The sequence below is a fragment of the Neolamprologus multifasciatus genome, chromosome 14, assembly GCF_963576455.1.
Source record: "Neolamprologus multifasciatus chromosome 14, fNeoMul1.2, whole genome shotgun sequence".
In the NCBI taxonomy this organism is placed as follows: domain Eukaryota; kingdom Metazoa; phylum Chordata; class Actinopteri; order Cichliformes; family Cichlidae; genus Neolamprologus; species Neolamprologus multifasciatus.
In genome coordinates this window covers 11,104,432-11,120,286 of record NC_140452.1, presented here as the reverse complement: position 1 = coordinate 11,120,286, position 15,855 = coordinate 11,104,432, and the positions used below count along the sequence as shown (strand labels likewise).

General features: G+C 40.8%; 1 protein-coding gene across 10 annotated transcripts in view; it reads right to left on the bottom strand.

The window, feature by feature from the left end:
• robo1 (roundabout, axon guidance receptor, homolog 1 (Drosophila)) overlaps positions 1-15,855 on the bottom strand; it is a 229,592-nt gene that overhangs the window by 109,267 nt on the left and 104,470 nt on the right. For all 10 annotated transcript variants that reach the window (XM_085184211.1, XM_085184212.1, XM_085184214.1 and 7 more), the window contains one exon: positions 8,600-8,926. In XM_085184211.1, coding sequence (XP_085040337.1) covers positions 8,600-8,926 — 327 coding nt within the window. The remainder of the gene's footprint in view (positions 1-8,599; positions 8,927-15,855) is intronic.

Sequence of the window (15,855 nt, the reverse complement as noted above, 5' to 3'; positions counted from 1 at the left end):
CAATGCAGACATGGAAATTTGAACTATCAGTGCTTCTGACTGGTCAACATAGCTTTGAGTTTAGGTTTATATTGCCAGCGATTAGTTCCCAAATCTCTTAACAGCATGCTCTTGACACAGCTTAAGTTTTGAGTTATCGTATAGACAGAGAGCACTTGTGTGGGCAAGATTACATTTTAGAATAAAGAAGGGAAAAAATAGTTTTCAAAAATATTCGTGTACACTGGGGCAGAATGTGCCTCTTGAGCACACTTTCAAAACTTTGGCAAAAACCCCTAAAGTTCTGGTCTCCAAACCCCTTAATCCTCCCCAACGCCATCGTCTCGGATCGAGAAGCATGATAGAAGGTTTCAAGTGAGGGCTTAACCCAGGTTTAATAACCAGAGTGTGTCTGCAGAGCAGAACACCTCATCATATGACCAGACACCAGAGTGCAGGCACGTATGAATGCGCAAGCCTCACAGATATATGAACACTCATACGCAGAGACTCTCTGGCCAAAGGAGGAGCTCAGACCAACAAGAGATTACACCTACCAACAAGAGTAATACCCGACTCACAGCAGAAGAAGGGGAGATTAGATCTAGCAGCATGCATTCATCTAGTTCTCACCAGCACTGACGCAAGCTTTACCACCATATGGAATATAACTCAAAAAATATGGACACATTTTCATTAAAAAAAAAAGAAAGAAAGAAAGAAAAAAGAGCACAGTAAAATACACTTGCTGGACACAACTAAGTTTTTAAGAGTAGAGGAAGGGAAACTACTCTGTTATCAGTGCTGCTCCTAAGTGGTAGTACAGGACCACTGGTCTCAAGAGCTCACACACTTTATCTTATCTGTCCTAGACTAGCACTTCATAATGTTAATATCATACTTCACTATCCTGGGATCCAGCAGCTGTCCTACAAAACCTCCTGTTCTGCACTACAGCCAAAGGCGAGGATTACATCGAGATGAATAAGCAGTCACTGTGGCGACCGGGGGGGTGAAAAAAAAAAAGATCTGACGCACAAGAGTTTGGGGAAGTGTCCAAACACTCAGACAGACATAGCTGTGAGGTAGTTTTGCCTTTTTCAAAGAAATCCAGAGATTTCTGGGCAATGTCATCATATGTAAATGGACGGATTGCAAAAGCCATCACAGAAACAGAGAAAAGTGCTTAACGTGGACTCGGTAAGTCTGGGCTAGCTACCTCGTTAACAGAGACAAGTTATTTACTACATGAATGCACACTGAGAGATCTGTAAGGCAGAAAGAGCCTCGTGTCAGTGTGTAACAGCTGTGTTTAGCACATCTAATGCACTACACTCATTCTGTCTTTATATATAGGGAGATCAAAGAGGCCAATATCTATCACACTAAAAAGACTAACCTAATATAAAGGAGTATATTGTCACCATTACAAAGTGCCTTATTCACTCAGGCTCTGTGTCTATCGTTTAATGGCGAAATTCTACTTACTGACAATCAGATAATATAGGTGATAGATACAGAGTGGGAATCAAATGGACTCTGGGTTCTCAGGTACTTTTGGAGGACATGTCCTGTCCTACACCTGCACCTCTAGTCTCTTTCACAGAATACATCACTAGACATTGTTCAGTAGAGCAGTGTACACAGACTGACAGACTGATGGAATCAAACATGAACACACATGCATACACACACGCAGGAAATCTCGCTCTGTCGAAAGCATCATTCTTGTGTAAACCAATCCATTCATTCGAGTTTCTCTCACTCTGCAGGATGTGTGTTTCTCTTTAGGCTCTGTGCCCGTGTTCACTGTAAAACACCACAAAGCGCCTAAAACTCTGTCAAAAAGCTGCTCTGGCTCTTATCTGCTGCTACTCTACCGTTTCCCGTGGTGAGCAATTTCAGCGCTTGGCCTCCGATCGTGCCAGCAGTATTAGTTTTGGTGGGGGAGGGCTGTGTGTGCGAGGTTACGCTTGCATGGTTGCAAAAACCATGTTCCAAAAATCCCCAAATCACTGTGGCATTTGACACACTTTCACATGACTGAAAGAGACACTAGCATCTTCTCTCCTTCACCCCAGGTTGCCATCACTGCTCGGAGTGACAACTCCATTTTAGGGCAGTTATGTCAGCCAATATCTGCCAGGAGGCTTCTTATGAATATTTAGCGAACGTGGTCAAAGTTTTAAGGTACATATCCAAGTCACTAACAAGAACTGCATGCTAGTTCCGGGCTTGCTTGTGTATCACAGAAATTTTCATCTCAAAAGGGGACTTGGGTATCGACCAAGCATAGCAAATGGATACTCCAGGTTTAATTAAATGGAATGCATTGATTTATGCAAACAGCCCGAAGCGGCAAAGACGCTAAGTTCAACAGACCACACGTAACATGCATGATAAAAATTGCTCTATGCACATATGGCTATACAGACGACTAATTGAAATGCATGTGTTGAGCATATCTCCCTTCCAGAGGTTTCACAAAGACTAAGCTGACAGTTATGTGCTGTGGGGAGTGTAATTAGACAGTAACCAGTTGCTACCCATGTACTGCAATTTCAAAATTAACAACAGCGGACTGAAATAGGTTTGAACAGCAGTACACACCCTGGAACTATTTAGAACAAAATAAAAAATAAACATGAATAATGAATCCAACATTTCATAGGCAACATGAATATTTTAATCTTCTTTTTTTGAGGCAGCTTTGACAGCTACACATGCACACGCCATCGGGCTCAGATATTGTGGACCGGGTCTGCATTCCAACATGAAACAGACTGGAGTGAAGGCCAAGGAGCGTCTGTGGTGTGGAGCCCACGCCTCAGCTGCATGTTGACTCACGAAGCAGACCCTGGCTGTGTCGTTTGCACCAATTTGCTCTGAACCTCCCTGAGACAAATAACTGCCACAGAGCTGTAACGCACTGCCTCCAGTCCACTGGCAGCTTGCCAGCACACTCACTGGTGCTACTGGTGGAGTTAGCTGTCCTGTTTTTTTTTTCTTTCTTTTTCAAAATCAGTCAGCTCTTTCACCCTTATTCCTTTCTTTCTTCACCTCACAGTCTCATTTTGCTTCTCAAAGTTCTTAATATTTGCTGAGCTGAAAAAGGAGATTAAAAGAAGCGCGATACCCCAAAAAATAATAATAAAAAAAGATGGATGTGAACAAGAAGTTGATGAAATTTATAAACCCAGACCTTCTGCACTATATTGCTCCTCTCGTAATAAGTTAATGAAAGGCAAAGACCATGACAAATAAATAATTACTCTGCCATCAGGCAGTGAAAGAAGCTGTTTCAGTCACAGACCGTGTTCCATTTCAGTGGGCAGCAGGGGAAAAAATAATCACGAGAAGAGATGAGGAGATGGGTAAGGGCAGCGGAGAAGGAAATGTTTGACAAAGTCAACTGGAATGTTTATGTTGTGTGTCAGGTGGAGAGGATTAGTCTGAAACGTTTACAATACAAAGACACCAACTATTCGATATTCAACAGATGTAGTACAAGAGATTTCCTGCAAAAGAGACAGGAGGGTCTTCAGATCAGTGGGAGGTGGCTTCTTTGCCTTTGGACTGCTGCATGCCAGCCAACTGTCCTCCACTCTGCAGATGACCCTCAGGCATGGCCCAGAATCTGTCAGGATCAACTGAGCCGCCTTCAACACATCTGACGCCCTGACCTACCCCTACTAATCAGAGTGTCGGTGAAGCCAGCTGGCTGCACATGGTGACAGAGATTTCACAGCAGCATTGAGATCAATGCGATTCTGGGGTAAACTTGGCTGAAAAGAGTTATATGCTGTGGACCGAATTCAAGTAAACATCCCTTTGCTTCTGTTGTTAGTGGCTGTAAAAAGTAAACCCTGCCTCTGGAGAAAGGAATCTGTGTGTGGATATGAAGGCTGCAGCCAACCCTGTGCGGTCAGCACTGTGCAAGTCAGCCAGGCCACTACACAGCAGGCCCTGAGGTTATCGCCTACTCAAGTGGAGCAGTGTGCCGTCCATTACCTCACTGTACTATCTGCACAACCAGGAAAAGGGAAGCAAGCTATTCATAGAGCCTCTTAGGGACTCATACACAGCATGGGTAAAACAATCTACTCTGACAGATCACAGGGTATATCGACGATTATCATTTTGTGCCTGTCTGGTAGTGATTACTTAAAAAATTATAAACATCATAAATGATTCTCTTACTTAATATATAAAAATTAATAAAAGGTATTCATTTCCATTTTAGTGGAACAGTGGTAAGAAGATTCAAATAATTAACTTAACCCTTTAGTTGGTCCCCAACCCCCGGGGCCTCGGACCGGTACCGGTCCGTGAGTCGTTTGGTACCGGGCCGCGAGAGTTGAGGCTCAGGTGTGAAATGTATGGTTTTCAGGGTTTTTATCGGTTTTCAGCGTTATTTTGTTATCTTTTGATCGTTAACTCGGTTTTCCTGGGTCTTTTCACGTGTGTTATAAATAAATCTTCTTTTTTTCGGTACCGGTGTTGTGCCAAAAAGTGATTGTCTGCCAAAAACTGATTTCCAATGTTTCTGTGTATTTTTTATGTGTCATATCTTTACGTATGTTCATAAATAGACTTCGGTGAACAGGGATTACAAAGGGGTTACATATAGAAATAAAAAAAAAAAATCTGTTTTTCAAGTATCTTTACAACTCTGTGTTAATATACTTACATTATAGCCAATCCGGTCCTTTATCCCCACTTAAAATATTTTTACAGAACTATTGCAATATTTGTTGGCATTTCTGCTGTCCTCTTGGCTTACTCTTACAAAAGACATTTTTAATGTTAATGAGATTTTTTTAACTGCATAAATAAAGGTTATATAAAAGTCACTGCCAAAAACTGATTGCGGCTTCTACCTTGTTACACGAATGTTGTTTGTGGCTCAAGATGACTTTATGTCATCCATAAGGGATGCATTTGACATATGTTTAACATATTATAGGCCAACAAGTTACTTATAGCAGTTTAAATACGAGCAATCAGTTTTTGGCAAATACCGGAAATCAGTTTTTGGCAGACAATCACTTTTTGGCACAACACCGGTACTAGTTTTATTTTGTTGTATTTATCCGCAAAACATTAAAGGCCAGTCCGTGAAAATATTGTCGGGCATAAACCGGTCTGTGGCGCAAAAAAGGTTGGAGACCCTGCTTTAAAGCCGGTGAACGGCAAGCTCCGTTTTGCTTAACTATTTTTAAATCCCGCTAGCACTGCAACCACGTAAGCTAGCGCAATAATTTTTTTGCATATGAAACTGGAGGAGTTGTACTTACATCTTATGCCGTCAGCTTGTCCTCGGTCACAGTTTCCTTCCACATATAGCTTTGCAAAAACTGCATAAAAAGCACTTGCAGCAACAAAAACATAATATTCCAGAAACACGCTTTGTCATCAGCTGTTTGTAACACTTCAGCACGAACTATCGCCTGTCTGCCTTGACCTGGACGAAACCGGAAGTGAAGTCATTTTGGGGATTTTTTTTTTTTTTTTTTTTTTTTTTTTTACCATCGGGGCCTTATGAGCCTATACTGGTGTTTTTAAAAGTTATGTTTGACTTTATGACTTTCTATGTCGTTTCTGGGATGCTTAGGACTTATATTGCACTGCTGGAAATAGTTTATTTTGATGCACATGCTGTTTTTTTGCAAATTTACATTATAATATTTATTTTTCGTTTTTCCTGCAGTATATAAAAATTGGTGTATTTCAAAAATAAAACTATGAAGACACTTAAAATAAATTTCCTGTGGTGGGAAACTATTTTGTGCAACTTTTTTGTATTTACAGTTTTGAGGGACAAGCATCTTAAATTTCTTAAACTAGAAATATATATATAAAAAACAAACGATTTTCAAGTTTTTTGTAGTTTATTGCACTTTTTTGCAATTTATGTAATTACTATGCACTTAATGCATACATATTATTAAAATTTGGGCTACAATGGTTGTATTGATGTATATCAAATTGAAATGCTCCCAAAAATGGCACTACAGCATGTAAAAATATAATATAAGCTCTGGCAGACTTGGTTCTATGGTAGGTCTTAAGAAAAAAAAATCAGTTCTGCTTCTTCTGTGCACTCACATTAAAGTAATCTCAGATACACTTTTTACTTTTACTTTCCCCTGCTGAGTTCAGAGTCTTGTTTGCTTAGTGATTTGCAAAGAAAAAAAAAAGAATGGCATTTGAAGATTTATATCATGGAAAAATAATCATAATGTTTGAAATACTTTTAGTTACAATCTTGAACAAATGGTCTTCATCACCTGGCTGTTCTCAAGCACAAAGGCATTTCATTATTTGTTGCTGACATCTCTAAAGCAAAGAAAACAATAACACAATAGGCAAAGAATTCTATCTTAAGCTTGTCTCAAGGCACCAAGCAAACATGATTCATGGTAAATGGCTTTGGGTTAAGAGGCTGAGATAGAGAGATTGCGGGCTGTACTGTACATGTGGTTAATGATAAACCAAACAAACTGGGCTAGCTCTCCTAGCTGGCAAAACAGGACTTGTTGAAATGTGGATTACGTTAACAATCACTGGTGAGCACAGGAAACTGTCAAAGCCAGGGTCTTAGAATAACATCACAAAAAAAAAAATCAAGTTTTCAGCTTTTAAAGTGCTTTTAAAGCGAAAATGTTAGAGAGGGAGAACGAGGCAAAGTAAACACAATTAAACCCATGACTTCCTTCCTTGGAGTTTCATTGGAAATTAAAAGTCTGGTTAATCCCTCAACTTAACCTGAGTGAAAAATTCTATCTACTATATTGAGCTCATAACAGTATTATTATGACAAGCATCTGTAATGACAACAAGGGGTAAAAAAGGGTTTAAAACTTTCCTAAACCCTCATAAGTCAGATATACATCTCAAAGTTTATTTACTCGGGAGTTTAGATGTAGCCTCGAAAAGAAATCTCAGAGTTTCTGAACTTTTTCTTTTGCTTTTCTTTTTAATCTCCAGGGTTCCATCCTGGTTGCTCCAACAACATAATTACATGTAGTTAAGCATGAACTGTGGAGAGGGGTGAGCGAGAGACTCCAGCTAAGCGAGAAGGAGAGAGAGTGCTGGAGCACAGTGGCTTGTCATTATGCATCTGTTTGAACCTTATACAGCATAGACCTAAACTTGAGACTGAGCCAGTGGTGCTCTGGTCCTCGTGTTTCCCGCCAAGTATCTTGTTTTTCTACTTGAAGAATCCACCTCTGAAATAAACACAGCATATTGCCTACTACAAGGGAAAGATATTTTTAGCACTCTGGCCTATGGAAACTTGTAAGTATACCAAACTTAAATGGTCTTCCACTTTTATTAAATTGTGCAGAATTGTAATTTTTAAGTTAGAAAGCCTAGTTGGGAATATATATATGATACTGATTCTCTGCAGCTCTTTGTCATTATCCTTACTTCTAAAGCAAGACCTTGACTCTCAGTTCTAAATCAGAGCATAGACAATACACTATAAAAACTTATAGTCTGATCAGCAGGCCTCAAAATGTCTTGGATCTATTGCGTCTGCTTTACATTTCATTCAGTTGACAGTTGGGATAGAAAATATTAAAAAAGCAATCAGAGTGGGGAAGTTTTGTTACATTTGTATATTCCAGATATTCCACTAATTCAGCTTAAACTACACAGCAATCCCTTGACTGACACCTCATACCCAGTACCATAACAGCAGCCCATGCCCAATGCAGCAATGGCTCACATTCATTCACACATGCTCACATTCAAGCGCACACACCATTCTTTCTTTCCCCATCTTGATTAGATTACAGTGAGTGAGGTTGGTGACAGCCTCTGGGCACGCTGGAGGAGCGGTTGATATCTGAGCTCCTCAGCCTTCACTCTCAGCCAGTCAAGAGCGCAAAGAGATAATATATCTGAAGAGCTGACCTCACCAACAAAATCAGTCTTTTAAAGAATCATGGGAACAAATTTTGTCAACACCAGTCACAACTCTTAGAAAAGACTTAAGGTTTTAGAAAGACTTTTTTTTATTATTTGTCCTGCATTGCAAGCACACTGACAGCCAAATATTAGCCTTGTTAATGTGTCACAAAGGCCTCTTGTTGACCCTACAGATGCTTAATCCACTCTACATCAAAGCTCAACTGTCATAGCACAAGCAAAGCAGACAATAAAAAGGCATCGCCGAGTCTTCAATCAAATGAGTAGGAAAGCTCTTTATTAAAAGATGACTAAACACAGATGCAGCAATTGCATTCCTTTTGCTATAAAACCTCATATCTATCTCTTTGACAAAAAGCAGAGGTAGGATGAAAACAGAAAGGACTTTGTTCCTATTGTAGCTCATGACCACCTACCAAGGGCCCTTTAGAGAAGCATTCACCCTGGAATGATCAGGCCACTCTCCCCCTCCAAGGCTCTGCAGGCCCACAGAGACGGCTGGGCCAAACACATCCTGCCCATCGCCCGAGAGATTATTCAACTCAATGAACACATTGAGCGCAGAAACACAGGAAGAATCTGGAGCCTGCTATTCAGCAACATCTGAACCCAAACTACTCTATTCACACCCCACACCAGAACGTGGCGTGGGTGTGAAAGTGGGAAGACATGCTGCACTTACTGGCTACTTCCAGCGAGGCGTTGTGGCTCACTGCCTCTCCCAGGTAGTTGCGAGCAACACAGACGTAAGAACCTTCATCCGGTTTACTCCGCCGTCCGTGGACGATGCGCAGGAAGAAGAGAGAGCCACTGGGAAGAAGCATGCGCTGAGAACGGGGATTGTCCCTGTCCGTTTCCACCCGCTCTCCATCCTTGTACCACTCCACTGTTGGGGTTGGACGCCCCTCTGCTTTACAGTTGAGAGTTGCGGGCTCCCCTTTGGAAACAATCAGGTCAGAGGGGTGCTCCACAATCCGGGGTGGGGTGTCCTCTTGGCGCAGACGGGATCCTGAGAAGAAATGACAAAAAGTGACGATTTACATCTGCGAGTCCTTATTTTAGCTATTTAAAGGAATGATAGACTTGTTGTGGACTTTGTCTTATTTGATTGAAAAGTTTTAAAGGGTTAGCGCAATGTGGCTACAGTAGATGCATGTAAATTTAAGCAGCTGATGGTAGGCCACTTTAAAATACTTTGTCACTTCAGTATAAATTTTAAACAGTTAAATTAATTCTACTTTACATATATAGCAATAATCAGTTCTTAACGATAAGTTCTTCACTGTATTGAACATGCTGATTGCTTTTAAATACAGACAAAATTTGATAGTAATAGATGTATTTAAGGTACTATTTGAGGTTGTGGTGATGAAAGAAGTAAAGAACATGTCTTTTTTTTTTTTTTCAATAGCAGCTCCTGTGGTAAAGGTTAACATTGCTGCACCTTTGTGAGTGTCATTTCACAGATTAAAGAGCAGAAAAGACAATGATGGGAAAGGTAAACAAAACTATGACACACCTTGAAGGTTAAAAAGGAAATTAAGAGATAAAAGATAAGATAAAAGGTGCCATGCGTAGCTTCATGACAGAAAAGGAGCAAGAGCAGAAATTGCACTTTTGAAGAAAGACAGATGAGCCACAGCAGAGCCAACAGCAGTGCCAAGGGGGTTAACACCCCAGTGCTATCTCTGGTCATTAATATTGCTCTCTGACCAGTCAGCTGTAGCTATCAAACCTGCTTTACATGCAAATTAGCTTCCTGTTGTTAATTCCTGAAGGGCGGGACTGAATGGCTGTGAATGCATTGTGTGGCTACACACAAAAGTGTGTGTGTGTGTGTGTGTTACCAAGAGAAAGAGAAAGAGCTCTTCCCCTCTCACCATATCTCCCAGCATAGGCCTTTGGAGCCCATTCAGCACCAATTAAAGAGAGTCGGGTATAATTGGAGGCGCAGGCCTGCAATTAATTTACCCAGCATCCCGTGAACTTGCCACACTACCTCATTTATGTGCCATACACCCACCCATGTTACCCAAGAGAACTGGTGCTGAGAAGGCATCTTCTTGTGGTAAAGTCAGCATAATTAGTGACAGCTTTGTGGAAAGATAAATCACTTCAAGGCAAATGTGTACTTTGGTCAATGAGATATAATTAATCCAGTATCCCAGTGAAGGACATCACGATCCCAAGTTTTTTGAAATATCCCAATAGTAATGATTTTGACAGGTAAGGGCTGTGCGGACTTTTTGAAAATTGCTTGATTGATGGGAATCATCAGAAAGAGACACTGTTAGAGAAATGGAGTTTTTATCTCAGAGGGTTGAGGCTTCTTCTGCACCTCATCATTCTTACACGAACCCTACACAAACACTAAAATGTGGTGTCAGCTCCTCCATTGGGACCCTGTTTGATGTTCATATGATTCTGCACGTCTTTTTTTTTTTTTTTTTAATTATTGGTCACAAACTGCAGTGCTTGATTGCGGTGCTTGTGGGGAAAAATATCACAAAAGCAAACGAGTTAACCGTTTGCAGATTGCAAGGTTGCTGATTATTTTCTTCTCAGGTAATTTCAATTCAATGTTATTATTTTATTTAAAGCACTTAATCAGGTGGAGGACAAAAAGAAAATCCTCCAATAACTCTTCCAAAAATTAAACACTTGGTGACACTTAACGCGAGCATTTGTTTAAAAACTGGAATTAAAATAATGAGAATTAAATGAAATTCTGCGATTAAGATTGTAGCATAATAATGGTGCAGTGCAATAATTGTACACCACAGAGAACTGCAGTCAAAATGTACCCGTAATCAGTACTGTATCTGAAATTATTACACTAACGCCAGCAAAGCTGAAGTTTTATTATTTTGTGGCCACATGACACATAAGATAAAGTCACACACAGAAATCCCCGCAATTCTGAAACTGTTTTGGTCCTGCACGTCAGACGCTCCGTGGGTATAAAAACACATTTGTAGATTAAAGCATTTCTGAGAGTGGAACAGAAACAGATGGAGAATTAGAGAGCGATATATCAAGCCTTTAGCAAGAATGAATTAGTCCTCTATCTGGCACTGAATAAAGTTTATAAAAAATACATATCTATGCTTTCTGGCTATTGAAACCGTCTCAACCAGTACTAGGCTAATTAACCCCCATTTGTAACCTGCTCTCAAAACAGACAACTTACAGTCCATATGCTAATAAAGACCCAGCCCTTTGGTCAGACAGCATGGAGCTGCACTAACTTCGCTAGCATGCACAGGCTGATTACTACTGTAGCAACTGTACCGCTACCACCCCTCAGCAGACAAGGCAGGCTAATATGTTTTATTAAAGAGGACTTTGAAGAGCTCAGCCGCTATCTGCTCTGCCCGTTCCCTTCCTGATTTAGATAGCTTCTCTCTAATTTGAAATGGTCTGAAGTTTGGGGCCTTATGGGGGAACCATTAACTATTTAGATGTAGCACACTGTGAAAAGAGCTGTGCAGCAGGCGAAACTGTGTTTGATCATTGACTGTTTACTGTAGATGATTATGGCCGATCTGCATGATGAACATGCAGACTGATAATACAATATGAAGTGGGCCACTGTGTCCTGTAACAGAGAAGATGGTGAGAATAATTGTATTAATAAATATTCAGCAGGTGAACTACTGAAGTACACTAATAAGTGTTATGTGTGTGTTTGCTGAGAGGGTGTGCGTTTTGAGCCGTGACTGTGCGCACGGGATCTATCAGTTACACAATGCTATCATCCCTTCCTTGTCACGACTGACTTCTTTCTAAGCATATTTTGCTTGTGTGTGCATATGTAGGCTTTGCCGTGCTGATCCCCGCAGACACTTTGAGTGACCTCTGTTACCTCAGCTCCATTACCCCTCACCGGGGGAAAGAGAATTATCCTGTCAAGGAACAAACACGCCCGTGCTCCCTTCTACAGGTGCAAGCTTTTAGGGAATGGAAGCTCACTTCACTCCTTCGATGCAGCACACACAGACGACCAAATTTGAGACCGAAATAAGAGATGAACAGAGTGCGTACTTTCACCATTGCTTTCTCGCATTACTTTAAGCTGCACTCCCCTTTATTTCAAAGCGCTGCCCTTCCTTCTCCACTGCTGCTTTCAACCATCCTCTCCCCTGTTTTCTATCCCCCTTGTCACCCCCCTTCTTTGCTTCCAGACAGAGAATGGAAGATGAGCTAATGCAATACACAGCTTCACCAAAGGGAAGCTGGGACTTCTACTGCAAGGATCTGATCGATTGGTGCCTGAGGCAAAATTCTACTTCTCCCTTAACCGTCTCACTTGCTAGAGAGCTTTGTGCATCTGTCTTCTCATTTACTCACATAGGGAGACTCACACTACACAGTGTTAAACTATGCTTGAGGGAGTCTTTGCTCACTGGAGGTAATTAAAAACAACAACAATGGAGTCAGAGTTTTCTCACTCATGAAAGTAATCTTAGTAACAAACAACAATCCCAATAGCAAAAGTGAACACAAGGAATTGGAAAGGCTTATGCCAAACCGCATTGCCACAAGGGTCCAGATCTAGACATTGACCCATATACTGTACGCATGCAAGGATTCATGAAGACCTCCAGGCGTTTGCTCACTCTAAAACCCAGACTCTTCCCCCCACTCTAAACATGGATAGACATGGCATAAGAATGAGATTTATGATGGTTCTCATGAAGCGAATGGCCATTATATCACCAGGAATATTTATGTGTATTGAGATTATGGCTACTAGCTTCACATGGATTCATCTATGTCTTGGGGCTAAACTTCATTTTCACCATGCAACATGAGATGATATACTCTGACTTTATATTCCAAAAGATAATCATGCTTCCTCAATCGGATTAAAGAAATATGCTAAAAAGAGACAGACTACTTCCAATAAAAACAACATAGTGAAACCTCAGGAGGGGACTATTTTTGCACTGGACTAGTAAAACTATCATGAGATATGATATAATCAGATAAAGTCTCTTTAAATTTGCAGTGTAAGAATTTATTTGTTAATGTTTACTGCCAGTGTTAATCGCCTGCAGATATCAACATGAAAAAGCAATAGAGTGCAACTGTACGGTAACAAGTTACAACTATTCCTAAGTCTGGGATGTGGCAATCAATCGTGCTAACTATTCTGACTTAAAATAGAGAAGAAGGCCCTCCATCGACCTTAACTCTCAGCAGCCTCAGGACAAGAAACCCCCACGAAAAAACACAAGGTTAGCTTTCGTAGAGACACTTCGCCATTTCGTTAACACGTTTGCACTTTGAATTTAAAATGCAGTTGGAAGAAATCTAGAAAAGAGAAAAATAAATAAATAGGAAATAATAATAGAAATAAACAAAGAAAAAGAGACAAAATTAAAGAATTAAAAAATTCTTCACTTCATAGCCTCAAGGATATACTACAAATGCACTTAAAATAATTCACTGTATATTTTTGGATTAAAACCATTGCTGACCAGATGAAAGTCCTCTGCTTTGGTAGTTATGTCCTTAAGCCTTTTTTAAATTAATTTAAAAAAAATTTAAATTTCATGTCATTTTATTTATTTTTTGGCTCTTTATTCTGCTTCATAGTAGTTACCTTCTTTGTGCTGAAAAGCTCTATGATTGGCTAAAACAGAACCTAGAGGAGGAACATGAATCCAGTTCCCTGTGAGACCAACTCAACACCAAAAATATTAAAATGTTAATAAGATTTTTTCCTGTCCATTGACACCAGTCCATCAGTGGGGAAGACAACAGCATTTATAGAGTTCTTTTTAACTAATCATGCACCACTGACTAAATCCCTATATGAAGGACTGAAGGAAAGAAGAAAGACAAGCTAAAAAGACGTAAAACAATTACCCAGCTTCAGCAATCAGTTCTGGTCTAGTGATTTCCCTAACTTCAAAAATGAATGTGCCTTTGTCCCTCACAGCTGTTTTCCATGGCTACTATCTTCACACAGTGTGAGGAAGAGGAAGGGAGCCAGGCACCTGCCCTTTACCCCAGAGTACTCACGGGGGAGAAGGACAGTGAAGCAATTTAGATCCGTTGTCAGTCTGGTCCCCTGAGGTAGGGAGACAGGATAATGTGTCTACTTCCTTGACTGATAAAACAACTTCACAATGCTGGGTCATTCGCCTGTCACAGAACAAAGGATCCCAGCGACGAATTTCATTTGATTATATGAGTGAAGTTGCTGCAAGTTTAATTTCCCCCATCAAAATGGGCAAGGTCACAGAATATCATAAAGAGAGGCAGTAAAATTGAAAGCTGTTGCAGGAGCCTTAGCCGTATCATCACAAGCCATATCAGATGTCCAGCTGAGCAATGGTAAGAGATATGGAATATGGATCTGTGATAAGGAAGGCCAAGCACAGCAGGGCAATTTTTATCTGCAGCCCCATTAATCTGTGATTAGGGGACTTAAGAGGGATTTATGGCAGTGATAAGAGCAAAGGGTGTGTCCCTCGGGGTAGCCAGGCGTACACAGGAGCCACGCCTGCTCGGGACAGGGCCGGCCAATAAATGACTTAACACAAAAGAAAAGGCACCCTTTTCTGTTGAATTAGAGACGATAAGGGAGAGAGGGGCAGAGATAAGCGGGAGAGACGGACACAGAGAGAAAAGACGAGGTACTGTACTCCTGCTGATCAGATGACATTAACAGGAAAGTGAAACTGAATCTTTTACCGTTTCAGCCTCAGAATCCCACCCTGGAATGTGCTGCATGAATGACTTTGCCAGTTGCATCAGATCAGACCTGTTTTTAATGTTACACAAGGCTATCGCTTACACTCCTAAGAGGCAGGATTAGAGCCCTGTGTGTGAGTCTGTATGGAGCTCCAGAGGTTGGGTGATGGAGGGGGTTGATGGATATCTTTATGGCCTCTTTTCCTCCTCATCTCTTTGTCTCCGTTTACCAAACACAACAGGGTATGGTTACCTCGCTTACACTACATCAGCACTTGAGAATAGTTATCAATTTCCAAAAAAATGGTATCTCTGTCCAAATGCTTTTTTAACACAAGCAAACCAGAAGTTTGTTATCTATGAGTTTATACACAACAATACACTATTGGGTTGGCTGTATTTGTTGTTATAGAAACTAACAATGCTCCCATTGATATTTGAGCAAAATATGGCTGTGGCAAACTGGCAATTTGCATACACATCACAACACCCCTTGATAAAAAAACAAAACAAAACAAAAAAACCCACCCTGCTTACTATTGTGCATCTCAGCAGAGCCCACTGCAATTTATCCAATCAATTCTTATAATTTTCACAATATGATAAACATAGAAGAAAAAGTAAGCCCAATTACTTGTTATCTTCCACCATACTTGCTCCAATTTCCAACTTGTTTCCAACTTGCTTGTTCTCACCTGCAATAAAATCGTGACAAATCAGCTGATGATACCATAAACAAGGCGTTCTACTTCCTTTGCTCGGGGCCAAGGGTTACTAGCATAACTTCCAACGCTCTAGGATATTCACACTTATCGCTCATCAGGACAAGAACCAGCAGAGGTCTCAAGGCCTGAAGCACCAGCCCGAGTTCCTGGCTGTGTCAGCTGGGAAACGCATCCTGGTGCATCCCTCTGCAATGCGAGCCAGGTTGAGAGTAAGACAGCATAGCAAAGTACTCCTTTGGGAGGCTGGAGCTCATCCTGCTCTGGGGCCCCCATCTGAATCTAAGACAATAGTAGCAGGATTTCAACTTCTGCACCAGGCTGTAGATACAAGGCACAGGAACAAGTATGATGAATGCAAAAATATTTGTTTCGTGTGTCTTTGAAAGAAAATGTGAGCACAAACGTATTTATAAATAATGTTACCCCCACAGTTTAAACAATCCAACATAATTTCACATACACTGTCAGCAACATACCAAGCAGGAGTAAATGTGAAAAGATGTGGCAA